The sequence below is a fragment of the Macaca mulatta genome, chromosome 3 (genome assembly GCF_049350105.2).
Source record: "Macaca mulatta isolate MMU2019108-1 chromosome 3, T2T-MMU8v2.0, whole genome shotgun sequence".
Lineage (NCBI taxonomy): Eukaryota > Metazoa > Chordata > Mammalia > Primates > Cercopithecidae > Macaca > Macaca mulatta.
The window spans coordinates 184,111,356-184,127,809 of NC_133408.1; the positions used below are offsets into that span (position 1 = coordinate 184,111,356).

Here is a 16,454-nt window from a genome sequence, read left to right on the forward strand (position 1 = left end):
TAACACCAATTCTACACTATCTTTTCCAGAAAACAGTAAAAGAACATTTCCCAATTTATATTTTGAAGCTATTATTGCACTGATACCAAAACCAGGAGAGAGAGTGTGTGTATATATACATACACACATATATACATATATATATATATATAAAGATGTGTTCAATTTACTTAACAAATAGACTTCTACACTATATTTTTCAAAATTGACCCATGTCCAATAGGGGATTGTTTCCAGAAAAACAAGCCTGATTAAATCTCACAAAGTCAATCAAAATAATCCACCATGTTAACAAACAAAAGAAGGAAAGTTACATTATATCAGCTGATACATAATAAACATTTAACACATTTCGACATCCATTCATGATAAAAGCACTCTATAAAGCGAGAATAGAGGAAACTTTATCCATTTGATAAAAAGCATCTACAAAAACCTAACATTATAGAGTCATGTGTTGTTTAACGATGCGGATACATTCTGAAAAATGTGCATTCAAGTGATTTTGTCATTGTGGGAACGTCCTAGAGTGTACTTACACAGATCTAGATGGGATATATAGTAGCCACTATACACCTAGGCTATATGGAATAGCCCATCACTCCTAGGTGACAAACCTGTACAGCGTATTACTGTACTGAAAACTATAGGCTATTATAATACAATTAAGTGTTACATTTATGGTAACAATTTGCTAAAACTCACCAACTATGGTATTTATGTATCTAAGCATATCTAAATACATAAAATGCACAGTAAAAAAATATAACCTGAAAGATTTTTTTAAATGGTACATCTGTATACGGCATTTACCATAAATGGAGCTTACAGGACTGAAAGTTGCCTGGGTGAGTGAGTGAGTGGTGAGTGAATATGAAGCTCTAGGATATTACTGTACGATACTGTAGACTTTATAAACACTGTACACGTAAGTTACACTGAATTCATTAAAACATTTTTCTTTCTTCAACAATAAATTAACCTTAGCTTACTATAACTTTTACTTTATAAACTTTTAAATTTTTAATCATAATTTGATTCTACTTTGTAATAACACCACTTAAAACACAAATATTAGGAAGCTGCACAAAAGGTTTTCTTTTTTTATATCTTTATTCTACAGACATTTTTCTACTTGTGAAACTGTTTATTTTAATTATTTACTTTTTAAAAATTTGTTATTGAAAACTAAGACACACATCAGCCTAAGTCTACCTAGTATCTAGATCATCTATATCAGTCTTCCACCTGCACATCTTGTCCCACTGAAAGGTCTTCACAGGTAAGAGCATGCATGAAGATGTCGTCTCCTATGATAGCAATGCCTTCTTCTGGAATACCTCTTGATGGACTTGCCTGAAACTGTTTAGGAGTTAACATTTTTATAAGTAAAAGGAGTACACTAAAATAATGACAAAGGTCAGGCACAGTGGCTCATACCTGTAATCTCAGTACTTTGGGAGGCTGAGGTAGGCACATCATTTGCAGTCAGGAGTTCAAGAAAAGCCTAACCAAAATAGTGAAACCCCATCTCTACCAAAAACATAAAAAATTGGCCAAGCATGGTGCTGCACACCTGTAATTTCACCTACTTGTGAGGCTGATTTCACCTACTTCAAGAATCACTTGAACCCAGGAGGCAGAGGTTGCAGTGAGCTGAGATTGCAACACTGCACTCCAGCCTGGACAACAGAGCAAGACTCCATCTCCAAAATAAAATAAAATAAAATAACGACAAAAAGTTTAGTAGAATGTTGTAAATGCATAGTAAAATGCATAGTTGTTTGCTTTTATATCACACTGGGAGTGCAGTAGGATTGTTTACAGCAGCAATCCCACAAACATGTAAGTAATGCATTGTGCTACAACATTATCATGACTAAGACATCACTTGGCAATATGAATTTTACACCCCCATTATAATCTTGTGGGACCACTCTCATATATGCAGTCCATCACTGACCAAAGTGTTATGTAGGACATAGCTATACTAACATCATATTTAGTGGTGAAAAACCGAATGGTTTCTCTCTAAAATCAAGAATAAAGGAACTATATCTGTTTTTATCACCCTTATGCAAAACAGTGCTGGAAGTTACACACTGTGCAATAAGACAAGAAAATAAAGGACATATAGGTCAGGATGGAAAAAAGAGAACAGTCCCTACTTACAACAGACATGACTGTCTACATAGAAATCCAAACAAATCTATTTTAGAAACCTCCTAAAATTAAGAAGTGAGTCCATTAAGGTCACAGAATTTAACATAAACACAATCAAATTAATTCTATTTCTATATACAGATATAACTCATTTTATCGTTCTGCAATTTATTGTGCTTCATAGATACTGCATTTCCATTGGGCTAAAATTTTGTGGCTAACCTGCCTCAAGCAAGTCTATCTGCACCATTTTTCCAACAGCATGTTCTCATTTTGTGTCCTAGGTCAAAATTTTAATGATTTATACAGTATTTAAAACTGGTTTGTTATTATTATGTCTGTTATGATGATGTGATCAGTGATCTTTGATGTTACTATTGTAATTGTTTTAGGGCAGCATGAGCACGTCCACATAAGACAGCAAACTTAACTGATAAATGTTGTGTTTGTTCTGATTGCTCCACCGACTGGTCATTTCCCTCTCTCTCTTCCTCTTCTGGCCCCCCTAGTCCCTGACACACAACAAAATTGAAACTAAGCCAATTAAACACTGTACAATGTCCTCTAAATGTTCAAGTGAAAGTCATTAAATGAAACCTAGAAATTATTAAGCTTAGTGAGAAAGGCATGTCAAGTAAGTATAAATCCAGAGTTGTCCAGCTTGAGCTGAAGTGCTATTAGACCTACCAAGTCATAAGACTGAATGGTCACAGCAACCATCTATTTTATAATGGATGCAATATGTTTTAGGGCAAGAAAAAATGCAAAAGACAAAAGTAGGCTGAATGAACAGTTGGTACAGATCCCTATGTCACTGATGCCTCTCTCTCAGCTTACATATACAGGCTCCTAGGTCCTTCCAACCAGCTGATAACTTTGTAAACAAGCCAGGCCTAATACAAGGACACTTAGGCTAGCTATATTGGCACAATTTGTCAACCACTCAGATGCGGGACCTCAAATGTAATCCATGAGGGTAAACCTACTCTGATAAGTGGAATACATAGATTCATCCCCATCCATAGAAAGAGTTCAGAAAACAGGAGCTGGCCCTGTGATTTTACAGAGCTTTATCCTTCCCATAAGGGCAGGATCAGACATTGTCAAAAAAAGAAAAAAAGGAAAATTTTGAAAAGTAAATTTTGCTCAATCCTTATGCCTTATCCATTCTTCTTCTAGACAGGTCAATGAGCCCCAGAGATTATTTAAAACGAATCTCCAACATCTACAGATTGGTGCTCAAAAATAAAGGGTCTGAGTTTCTATCTAAAAAGATCTAATGATTAAAACCCTGGAATTCAAGTTTATTCTCTCACCAGCTTCTGAGTATTTAGGAAAGCAGACTACACTAAAAGAAATGACTGCAGGAATTCATGTCAAGATTTTATTTTACTGCCAAACAAACCTAGGCATGGATCTTTGCATCTCCCAAGTGCTTTCTGAATGTTTGGGGAAGGAATAGCATAAATATTGGTGAAACTCTAAGAAATTCACATATTGTGGTAGCTGTCATAGCCACGTGGTCCCAGCATATTACTTTAGATAACATATGTATCCTTTCAGTTACAAAGACATTTTCTGTTCTTGCCTTAATCTCAATCTCTTTATCACTGTGGCTTCCTCAGAGACAGAGTGAGACAGAGGCTCAGTTCTCTGCCCCTAGAAGAATAACAGTGGTCGGGTTCTTCATGTCTCTATGGAAATCATGCTGGTGCAAGTGAAGCCTTTATTTTCTCATGTGTTACACAAAGCTCTCATGACAATTGGAAGGTACTCTGCGGAGGTGATGATTAATAAAACCTTCCCTTCTCAAAAGCACTTGAAGAGGCAGGAGCCTTCCTTGGCAGTTCTCAGATGGGCAGCAAAGTTCCCAGCACCATCAGTAAACTCAGCCACATTGTAGAAATGGTTGCCTTTTCTGTATGAAGATTATCTACGTTCTTACACAGCAATCATCTCTAGACACCTGGATTTCCTAACTGCCTTTGTGAGTTCTGGTCAAATATAATTTAATGTCGTTTTCATTGTTTGTTTGCTTTCACCGTCACACTTTAATATCATGCAAAAGTACATTTCTACTCTCTTAGTGCTCAAATTTTGCTCAGCAACAGTTTTAGATAATAGGATACTATGAGTAAAATATGTTAATAGATATCAGCATATTATCCAGCAGTATATTCATACATTAAAGCAACCAATATGTTCACGGTATTTTGACTGGTAGCTTTTTTTAAAGTTGAAGAAATATCTGTGTGCAAGTGACTCTGGTAAATGTTTCACATTAACAAAAAAGACCAGCACTTTCTTTCTTTAAAAATTGTTTTTTCGTATAATTACTATTTCTTCAATTTTTTGAAAGAGATGAGGTCTCTATGTTTCCCAGGCTGATTTCGACCTTCTGGGTTCCAGCGAACCTCCTGCCTCAGCCTCCCAAAGTGCTTAGATTACAGGCATGAGCCACCAAGCACAGCCCAGCAATTTATTTTTAAAAAGGCTTAAAGTGTCACATACAGAAGCTCATCAGGTTAACAAGTGTACAGATGCTTGTTTACTTATTATACATAATCTTATGAGGCCGCACAATCTGAGCAATGATTAGGAGCTCAAAGTTTAGATCCAATCTCAGGATAACATGAAATAAATGAGAAGAAATCAATAAATAACTGCAAATTATTTTATTTTCTTCAGCATAAGCATGACACTTATCCTTGGAATGGTGGTAGGAAAAGTCCAATGCAAATGAAATACTTTTTAGTTGGTTTTGCAGGATTAAATTTATAATCTTATGGACACTTAAATGGAGGATTATTGTTCATCCTTGCTATCTCCAAGACGATATAATTTTACATTAAAAATGAGAATAAAATTTAAGCAAAAATGACAATAGCATGCTTATGCTAACATTTTCATTGTGGGATCAAGGAAGCCTCAGTTCAATCAGAGAATTCAGAGACTGTTTCTGCAGCATTCCTCATAAATTCATCTAACTATTGCCTATCGCCTGCATAGACAATGCTTAAAACTATGTATGCCAGAGGGTTTATCAATAGTAAGCCCAAATCCAACAAAACTTAGTGATTCTGTTTTCGTGTTTAGATAATGACACAGTGCAAATCTATTCAGTCATTCACATAAAAGCTCATCTAAATATTGTGGAAAACTAAATAACAAAAAATTAGATTCTGGGCTAAAAAATAAGTCTTAACACTTGGATATGAAAAGATTTTGTGAGATATTTGCTGTGGAGGTGATGATCAGTGCAAGAGTGGAAAGTGTAAGAGGTGAATGACCACTGGTGTATTTGGCTGACGGTTGTCTAACCTTAGTACAGCCTGCCCTTAATTAAACTTTCCAATTTAAGATTAAACCTAATGCGGTTTGAAGACTTTGACATGTGTATCAATCAGTGTTCATTGTTTCTGAAACACAGTAGAGAAAAACTCTGAATAATAGGACCAAGGAAAAGAATAATTTATTTGAAGGATATGAGATAGTTCACTAGATCCAACAAAAACTGTGTATTAGATTAACATGTGATATTCATCCCTGAGAGGACTAAGCCATTTAAAAAAAAAAAAAGAACAAAAGAATATATTAATATGTGACATGTTTATTTTGAAATTTTAGCCTTTATTAAAAAGTTAACATAATAAAAAAGAAACCTATGTATGTGTGTGCATGCATTTGTTTTTCTTTTTTTTTTTTTTGGAGCCGGAGTCTCGCTCTGTCGCCCAGGCTGGAGTGCAGTGGTGCGATCTTGGCTCACTGCAAGCCCCCCCTCCCGGGATAAAGCAATTCTCCTGCCTCAGCCTCCCGAGTAGCTGGGACTACAGGTGCAACCGCTGCACCCAGCTAATTTTTTGTATTTTTAGTAGAAATGGGGTATCACCGTCTTGTCAATGGTGGTCTTGAATTCCTGAGCTCAGGCAATACACCTGCCTGGGCCTCCCAAAGTGCTGGGATTACAGGTGTGAGCCACCGCACCCGGCCTGCATATATTTTTTAAACATCTCTATTAGCATTACCAAATGGTCTTTAAGCATTCATTTAAAAACACAAAAACTCACTGCAGCTGCCTGTGAACCCTTTTCTAATTCACCAAAGAGTGCCAAACAAGTTAAAATGAATCTGTTTTTAAACACTTCTCTTAAACCATGAGCATTAACTTGATTTCCTCTGTCATAGGGATATGGGACACAATCTAACATCCATCACAGAGTTCCTCCTGCTGGGATTTCCCGTTGGCCCAAGGATTCAGATGCTCCTGTTTGGGCTCTTCTCCCCATTCTATGTCTTCACCCTGCTGGGGAACGGGACCATCCTGGGGCTCATCTCACTGGACTCCAGACTGCACACCCCCATGTACTTCTTCCTCTCACACCTGGTGGTCGTCGACATCGCCTACGCCTGCAACACAGTGCCCCAGATGCTGGTGAACCTGCTGCATCCAGCCAAGCCCATCTCCTTTGCAGGCTGCATGACCCAGACCTTTCTCTTTTCCACTTTTGCTGTCACAGAATGTCTCCTCCTGGTGGTTATGTGCTATGATCGGTACGTGGCCATCTGCCACCCCCTCCGATATTTGGCCATCATGACCTGGAGAGTCTGTATCACCCTAGCGGCGACTTCCTGGGCCACTGGAGTTGTTTTATCCTTGATTCATCTTGTGTTACTTCTACCTTTACCCTTCTGTAGGCCCCAGAAAATTAATCACTTTTTTGTGAAATCTTGGCTGTTCTCAAACTTGCCTGTGCCGATACCCACATCAACGAGAACATGGTCTTGGCCGGAGCAATTTCTGGGCTGGTGGGACCCTTGTCCACTATTGTAGTTTCATATATGTGCATCCTCTGTGCTATCCTTCAGATCCAATCGAGGGAAGGTCAGAGGAAAGCCTTCTCCACCTGCTTCTCCCACCTCTGTGTAGTTGGACTCTTTTATGGCACAGCCATTATCATGTATGTTGGACCCAGATATGGGAACCCCAAGGAGCAGAAGAAATATCTCCTGCTGTTTCACAGCCTCTTCAATCCCATGCTCAATCCCCTTATCTATAGTCTTAGGAACTCAGAAGTGAAGAATACTTTGAAGAGACTGCTGGAAGTAGAAAGGGCTTTATGGAGAGGATTATGGCATTGTGATTGACAGTGATCTAGGAAGTTAGTTACATCGTTGGGCAGTTCTTAACCCAACTCTGTACTGGTGTGACCTCTGCCCTCAGTGGACATGAGAATTATGTGAGACATTTATTTAAAACAGAGCTATCTCCTGCCCTATCTTTAAATGACTGATTCAGCAGATGTGGGATGAATTCTAGAAATGTATCTCTTCAGGTCATGCTGCAGCTTCTCCACACCGGGACAATACCCCTTACAATATCCTCATTAGCTTTTGATCCAGTCCCATAGCTCCCAGAATGTTTTCCTCAAAACACTGGTCCCTTCAGAGAACTTTAAAAGTAAGTTCTGTGGTCAAAGAAGTTTGAGACTTACTTCCCATCAGATGCCTCTGTCTAGGGATCACAATTCATATTATTAGCACAGTGAACGCCGTAAAAACTTCTCTAGGAAAGAATAATTCTATTCCAGCTTTAAGCCAGTGTTTTCTAAACTTATGTGAGCACATACAATTTCCTTTGTAATACTTAGTAAGAGTTTCCTGGAACAGGAGATCCTGATATTAATTGACTCATTGTGAATACTTCCTTCAGCCCCCTTCTAAGGCAGAACAATATTTTTTTCCTTGCAAAGTGAACCTCTAAAGAGATGTAGGTCTGAGCATTATGCCTCGATCAGTCTGTAAAAATCTGGGCTCTGTTTGGATACAGACCGTGAGGGACCCTGTCTCTATTGTTCAACGGTGGATCATCTAAAGAAAATAAATCGAACCCTGTCCATCACGGATCAGCATTCCTAGTATAGAAGCTTCAGGAGGTGACCTCATTCAACCTCACCATCTTCTACGTTTGAAATTTTTAAAAAATATAATTCAGTATACATCTTCCTGTATTTGCCACTGAATGAAATCAATCTAATTTTTCTAACTCAGGGTTTTCAAGATAAACCCAAATTTCTCAAAAAGGAAAAATGTAGAAAGATTTCAAAATCCACCACCTACACACTTAAAAGTCGTAGCAGCTTCCTATGCCATGGGAAACATGTCATTTTGAGATGATGTTTTTTTCTAGGTTTAAGTTTGGTCTTAAACATTTATATTTAATTTCTTATTGTCTTAGTTCGATGAATTTACTTTTATATCGTAAAATAGATTTTTACACAATAAGTGAGTGTCATATCATGTTAGATATAAAACTATGTCCCAAAACTATTTTATACTGTTTTTTTTTTGTTTGTTTGGTTGGTTGGTTTTGTTTGGTTTTGTTTGAGATGGAGTCTTGCTCTATCGCCCAGGCTGGAGTGCAGTGGTACGATCTCGGCTCACTGCAACCTCTGTCTCCCAGGTTCAAGCAATTCTCCTGCATCAGCCTCCTGAGTAGCTGGGACTACAGGGGCGTGAAACCATGCATAGCTAATTTTTGTATTTTTAATAGAGACAGGGTTTCACCATGTTGGCCAGGCTGGTCTCGAACTCCTGACCTCAGCTGATTCACCCGCCTCGGCCTCCCAAAATGCTAGGATTACAGACATGAGCCATCCTGTCTGGCCTATTTTATACTTTTTATACTATTTATATAGTATAAAAATAGTTTAAAAACTATACTATGGCATACTTTTCATAAAATAGGTTAAAAGTAGACTATAGTATAATTTTTATACTATATACCATATTATATTTTTATAACTGTTGTTTCCATTTGCTACTAACTTTTTCTTTTGTATGTGAGTTTCCTGATTTCTATATTTTCTGCAGGTCACCTGCAACATAAAAAGAAAAAGAAAAGTTGTAATAATGATGGGTGGCCTACTGTGCAACAAGATTTCCATATAGTATTTTTGGTGTCCTTACATGTATGTTTCTTCTCGCGGTGGATGTGTAGTCAGAGCACAGATGGGCATACTCTCAAACCTTAATAACTGTGCCAGATTGTCCTCTGAGTTTATTCTAAACCTTAGGAAGTCAGAGACCACACTATGGAACTAACTTCTTTCTAAATTGCATGACTGACTGATAGGAGATTTCCAAATAACATTTTGACTGCCTCACATCCAGGAAAAGAACTCAGCAAAATACAAATAAATGTGACAATATCTTAGACAGGAAATCTTCTCATCCCACAAGAGGCAGGAAACTGCTAGAGGAAGCTACCTTGGAGAGGATTCTTTCCTCCCCTCCCGAGAGGAGCTGAACTCAAAATCTCTGCATTTCATAATAGACATTAGAGGAAACATTTCCAGCAGTGGATTTGCACTGGTGTTTTGTCCCCTAGAAAAACGTTTCCTTCGGGTAGGTTCTAATAAGCCCCATTGGGACACTTTGGATTTCCTTGTCTGCTCTCTGCCTCTCTAACCTTAGAGGGTCACTTGGAATCAACTCATATTTCAGGTCCTCTCTTCCCATTTCTGCTGCCACACAAGGAACCCAGATTACATCAGAGAGAGGCTGAGCTCCAGAGGTTCACACCAGGAGCTTACTCATTGCCACACTGTTCCTGCTTCCTGACAGGTTCACTTGAACCATCTGGAGATTGGGGAACAAGGGCAGTGCTGGGATTCATGAAATCCAAGCATTCCGGGACTGTAATGAGAGATGGTGTCTCAGAGGTGTGCTCTGTGGCTGTCTGTGTTTCTTAATTGTGCATCCTGCTGGGGTTAAGAACAGAAATAGAAAATGACAATTGTCTTGCCTCTCCTTCCCTCAGGAGGTGAGCATGCAGGAGGTTTCATAGCCCAGTCCCTACAGAGAGCCCTGTACTGCCAACCAGACTGAGCCCATCAGAGAATAACACCTCCTTTGCTGAGGATTCTCATACATTTTCAATCAGAAACAGAAGCAAAGATTCTGCAGCTCCCACTGAAACTCCCAGAAACCTTCAGGTGCTTCACCCTTCTGAGATCCTTGAGTCCAAATGTGGGAGCTAATCAGATTGCCTTTCTTTACTTTACCATGAATTCCTCTTAGACATGTTGTAGCTCCTAGGCTTTGGTTAACTCTCACTCTGTTACTGACGCTTTTTATTAAGTATTGAGAAGGGAAGTAAATTATTTCTTTTACGGCTAAACATATATGCTCATCATTCATATTATATATTAATGGTTCCAGGGAAAAAATAGATGCACATTTGATGTGCAAATTATGTAAAAGTGTTTAGGACTTGGCTATATATGTTTCTTTGGTGAAGAAATATCTATGTGATAGAGATTTATTTGGGAAAGATGACACTCACAAAAGAAGTCAGAAATTGCTGTTTCCTAGATTTCGCTAAAATGTACGAAATAATTTTCCCAGCCAAAGGAAAGTATAGCACAGTATATTATGGAGGGATGTTACATCTCAGGAAAATTAATACATGTCAGCTGTTTTATGCATTTAATTATTGTCAGTACAGTCACAATACATGCTAATCTATGAGAATGTATTTAGTGCAATGAATATAAACCCAAATGATGCTAAATCAGTGTCTTATCTTAAATTGAGCATGGCACTAAAGAGGGCATAAGGCATCTGGAATGTACTAAATAAATATGTATAAATATTAGATTTTCCATAGACTGGAGGATAAGTTTTTGTGGTGCACATGGAAAGAGTACAGAAAAAGAACTGAGGTGAGAAGGGTGGTGTAATAAAGTAGGAAAATGATGTAATAATTAATAATACCTTAAGTTTTCTTTTTATAGGATTTTTGTTTAATGTATACTTTTTTATGTATTTCTGCTTTTCCTCCCAAGGCACATCTTCACAATGAAATCTTCACAAGCTCAGAACCATCAACTTGCTACACTGTGCTCCTCCAGTGCCCAGTTCACAGGAAGCACTCAAGAGTAGGATCAATTGTTATCAGCCTTTACCAGATTATTGAATAGACAGTAGTTACATGAAACTGACGCTCAGTTCTTCATGGCCCACGATAGTTCTTATATCCAGAAAACTTACTTAGATTATCAACTATGACTCCATAAGACAACTTTGCGAAGTCTTGGCTCATAACTATGTAAGCAATAAGATAAGTCAGTTTTCATTTCTCGCTTGTTACTTACAAGTAAATAGCCCTGCAGCTCAGATGAGCTACAGATTAACTATAGGTAATCACTTTAGCGATTCTGCTTTACCCATGCCCAAAATGTTAGAAAAGAACCGGACAGATCATTAAATTTTGAGATTTGCTTTTTAAAATGCGGGTTCCATAAAGTTATGTTGTTTTGCTTATATATAAAGAAGCAAATGCCTTCTTAGATACTTACTTTAAAATTCTAGTTTCCTTACCATGTATTAACCAGATAATCTGTCATTTTTTAAATTCTGAAATTGTACATATATAATGTACATCTCTGTGCCTGAAAGCTACATTTGGAATTAGAAGGTGTGTCAAGGTAGAGCAAAATCACCCAGTCCATTCCTTCCAACTCCCTAGAAATCTACTCTGTTTGGTTTCCTCTTGATGGTCTTTAATTAACATTAAGTATATCACATAGGTATCAAATAAAATTTAAAAAAAGATAAAAGAGAAGTGATTCAAAATTCAAGTGTTTAAACACTTTATGAATCCTCCCGTTGTTCTTGACACATTTTTAAAATTTCATTTTAATTCAGATCATTAGGGATGAAATTCTTCTGAACTGTAGCATTTTATTTCTTTTGGGAGGAAGGGGCTAAACTTGGCATAATTATATGAGACTATACTATAAAAGAAACCAGATCTAATATAAGGACATCAATACTTAGTTATTAATTCATTTGCTTATATTTATGTATATGTCATTTGACAAATGTGTATTAATATACACAATTAAAGGGATATAAAAATGAACATGCCCCCTCCATTTCTTTAAAAGAAAGACTGAATCAAACAGGACTGCTGTTCTGAAAGAATACGCAGACTATCAGGTACCTTATTTTCCTTCTTTTACACCTGTCTTTCAGTTGGCTTCAAAAAATCACGGTTTTTACTGTGTTTCTTTTTTCCTTTATGTCTTTCTTTTGAGGGAAATGAAAAATTGAGAAAGGAAATTATTGTTTTATAAGTGGGTAGGTTTGTATACATCTTTCACAGTCAAATATTTTTCTATGCCTTATGAGTTTAAAAAATAAATTTAGAAAGTTTGATAAACACGTGAATTTTTTATTTTATGTTATTTTATGAGATGAGGGCTTGCAATGTTATCCAGGCTGTCCTGGAACTCCTGGGCTCAAGCTATCCTCCTGCTTCAGCCTCCCAAGTAGCTGGAACTACAGGTGCATGTGACGGCGCCTACTGAGAAATTTTTACTATCAACCTAAAATTTAGTAAGTTCTGGTCAAATGTGAGGAATGTTTAATATATTATTTAGATTATTTTTGTGTCAAGGTAACTTGATCACCTATCAATAATGCTTATAAGAAAATAGATATCTCATGTGTTGCTGTTAGAAAGGATCTGTCTCTTTCCACAATTCTTGCTTCAATGAGGTTTCCTTGACCCAGAGTCTGGTCCTCACATTTTAGATTCAGCTTTAGGAATTTTGTTCAGGAACTGCATCACACTACCCAAAATCAAAAGAGGAAAATGCATAAGCCAGAATACCTAAACATTCGTTTATTTAAACTTCAAAATGTGACTGCAAAAGGAGCCAAGAACTTTACTACTCAACACATTTCTTCTTTGTAGAAATAACTGCTCAAGAAGATAAATTATTACCTAACAGTTAACTGATGAATATGAAATCAGAGCAAGAGGGGCTAATTAGAGATTTTACTAGCTAGGGCTATTTACCCAAACCATCTATCCAGACTGTAGACATAGAATCACCAGGTGACTAGGATCCTGGGGCAGCTGGTTCCCCTTTTTCCTTACCCTGAATGTCATTAAGGATGCATTGCCAAATGCTGCCCCTCTGGCCTGATGACTACACTCCGTATTGGTTACCTGCCTTCTTTTTCCTACAGTCTTTCTCCAGACAGGCACACCATACAACTGACTACACTTGGGCTCACTGAATGAATCACATTCTTCTGCTCTGCCTCCCAGAGATTTCATCAAAGCACCGGCAGTGGCCTTCTGGAAGCTCCTCAAACTCTCCACTCACATGTTTCCTGCAAGTGTAGTGTTTCTCACCTCTAGATTGTTATTCTCATCAGTTACATGTGAGTTTCACAAATTTATTTCTCAGAGTGCAGGTCTGTCTCTTACATCCTTGGGAAACACTGCTTAATATCCCAACTGGTATTGACAACAATTAAACTAGGCACTGGCCAAAAACAGTGCCTTTCCTCACTTTAATCTCAGTAAAGTAGATAAGCCTCGAGTTATTTTGTTATTGCAATGGCACTGACAAATGTTTGCACCAAAAACCATGTTGAAGTTCGTTAAGGAAACTGTGATCCAAGATTCAAGGTCAAGAAGACAAATTCATCGATTCGGCACACCACCAATTCACAGGCTAAGCATCTTACTGTGAATTCGTTGATGCTGCCATTTGTCAAGTGCCAAACTGAATTACTGATTTGTCAATAATTTCTTTCTGTTGGTTACTTACATAGTATATTGCAATTCTTGTTGCTGAAGTTAGCTACCCTTTTTCTATTCGAAAAATAATTTCTTGCATTTGGGATTTCAGGTATAGCGATTGTTACAAATATGAAGGACTGAATTAACAGCAAGTTTTCAAGTAAAACTTTACTTATGTGTAACTGAATGAGTTATTGAAGACATTTACTAACAATTTTCCACAAACTAAAAATTTATAAAACAATAAATAAAATAGACTTTTTAAAAAGTGTGTCACATAGTTACTTGTTTGTTTGTTTGTGTGTTTGTTTAGTTTTTTCACTAGTGAAATGGTGAAAAATCAGACAACGGTCACAGAGTTCCTCCTGCTGGGATTTCTCCTGGACCCAAGGATTCAGATGCTCCTCTTTGGGCTCTTCTCCCTGTTTTATGTCTTCACCCTACTGGGGAATGGGACTATCCTGGGGCTCATCTCACTGGACTCCAGACTCCACACCCCCATGTACTTCTTCCTCTCACACCTGGCTGTCGTCAACATCACCTATGCCTGCAACACGGTGCCTCAGATGCTGGTGAACCTCCTGCATCCAGCCAAGCCCATCTCTTTTGCTGGCTGCATGATGCAGACCTTTCTCTTTTTGAGTTTTGGACATAGCGAATGTCTCCTGCTGGTGGTGATGTCCTATGATCGTTATGTGGCCATTTGCCACCCTCTCCAATATTCCGTCATCATGACCTGGAGAGTCTGCATCACCCTGGCCATCACTTCTTGGACATGTGGCTCCCTCCTGGCTCTGGTCCATGTGGTTCTCATCCTAAGACTGCCCTTCTGTGGGCCTCATGAAATCAACCACTTCTTTTGTGAAATCCTGTCTGTCCTCAGGCTGGCCTGTGCTGACACCTGGCTCAACCAAGTGGTCATCTTTGCAGCCTGTGTGTTCTTCCTGGTGGGGCCGCTCTGCCTGGTGCTGGTCTCCTACTCGTGCATTCTGGTGGCCATCCTGAGGATCCAGTCTGGGGAGGGCCGCAGAAAGGCCTTCTCCACCTGCTCTTCCCACCTCTGTGTGGTGGGACTCTTCTTTGGCAGTGCCATCGTCATGTACATGGCCCCCAAGTCCCGCCATCCTGAGGAGCTGCAGAAGGTCCTTTTTCTATTTTACAGTTTTTTCAACCCAATGCTAAACCCCCTGATTTACAGCCTGAGGAACATAGAGGTCAAGGGTGCCCTGAGAAGAGCACTGTGCAAGGAAAGTCATTCCTAACAGGCTGTGACATTTGAACTGCCAACCTCCGTTGTCACCTGCACTCTTGATGCCCAATTATTGCATCGATCCAGAAAAGTTTATTACTTTCTTTTTATCTGTGCTTTACTGACAAAAGGGCAAGCCTTTTCTCTTTTTTTGCAGATAAAATTTTAGATATGTTGCATTCATTGGGTTTCTATGAGACGTGGTTTTATCAGATGATTTTTTCTTTTATTTCACAATTACTTTAATATCTGTAAACTAAAAAATTATTTTAATTCATTATCCCAGTCCCAAAAGTTAAATGCAGGCCACTTACTTCTTTAACCAAATGATACAGTTTGGCTCTGTGTCCCCACCCAAATCTCATGTCAAATTGTAATCCCTGTAATCCCCACATGTCAGGGGAGGGGCCTGGTGAGAGGTGATTGGATCATGGGGAGGGATTTCCCCCTTGCTGTTGTCCTTATAGTGAATGAGTTCTCACAAAATCTGATGGTTTAAAAGTGCAGCACTCCCCTCTTTGTTCTCTCTCTCCTGCTCTGCCATGGTAAGACGTGCCTTGCTTCCCCTTTGGCTTCCACCATGATTGTAAGTTTCCTGAGGCCTCTCCAGCCATGTGGAACTGTGAGTCAATTACACCTCTTTTCTTTATAAATTATCCAGTCTCGGGTAGTTCTTTATGGCAGTGCGAAAGTGGACTAATACACCGAACTATATAAACTTACTAATAGCATATGTCATAAGATTTAAAAGAAAATAAAAAGGTTCAGCCAAAGAAGTGATTCCCACAACCCAGCAGCACACTTGTCCATTCTCATACAATTGCACTTTCCCTGTTAAATAACAATTCAGCGGTACTTAGTTAGTTGTGATGCATGCACCGAGAAATTTTGTGTAAAAATTATTAACTCACGTACAGGAGTTAACTAGTAGGCCGAGTGAAGCAACAAACGTAAAAGAAGAGATAAGTCAGGCACGGTGGCTCATGTCTATAACCCCAGCGCTTTGGGAGGCTGAGGTGGTTAGATCACTTGAGGCCAGGAGTTTGAGACCAGCCTGGCCTACATGGCAAAACTGGATCTCTACTAAAAATACAAAAATTAGCTGGGCATGGTGGTGCACGCCTATAATCCCAACTATTCTGGTGGCTGAAGAATGAGAATTGCTTGAACCTGGGAGGCAGAGGTTGCAGTGAGCCAAGACTGCGCCACTGCACTCCAGCCTGGGGGACAGGGGGAGACACTGTCTCAAAAAAGAAAACAAAAAAGGAAAAGAAAAAGAAGATATATAGGGTAAAAGAGAGAAGAGAAGCAAAAGAACCCTACAGATCGTGTGGGAACAGTGAACAGTGTTTACAAAGTTCAGGGTAAACTCAGTAGCTAATAGCTGGCAAAGAGGCAAAACTGGGCATTCCTGTTGAAAAGGCTGAAAATGAGCAACCA

At 38.6% G+C, this 16,454-nt stretch overlaps 2 protein-coding genes across 2 annotated transcripts; both read left to right on the forward strand.

Moving 5' to 3' along the window:
- The first annotated feature begins 6,235 nt into the window (after positions 1-6,235).
- Positions 6,236-7,430, forward strand: OR2A7 (olfactory receptor family 2 subfamily A member 7). The gene is given in 2 exon segments (XM_001118110.5): positions 6,236-6,875; positions 6,878-7,430. Coding segments are annotated over 2 exon segments (954 nt in total). The 5' UTR covers positions 6,236-6,352; the 3' UTR covers positions 7,309-7,430.
- A 1,066-nt stretch (positions 7,431-8,496) lies between these two features.
- LOC709324 (olfactory receptor 2A1/2A42-like) lies at positions 8,497-16,142 on the forward strand. The gene has a single exon (XM_015135181.3). It carries the CDS (start codon positions 14,095-14,097, stop codon positions 15,025-15,027), a length of 933 nt encoding a protein of 310 aa, XP_014990667.3. The 5' UTR covers positions 8,497-14,094; the 3' UTR covers positions 15,028-16,142.
- Positions 16,143-16,454: the final 312 nt, after the last annotated feature.

Coding starts and splice junctions, on each gene's coding strand:
- LOC709324 (XM_015135181.3), top strand. CDS start 14,095: ATGGTGAAAAATCAGACAACGGTCACAGAGTTCCTCCTGCTGGGATTT.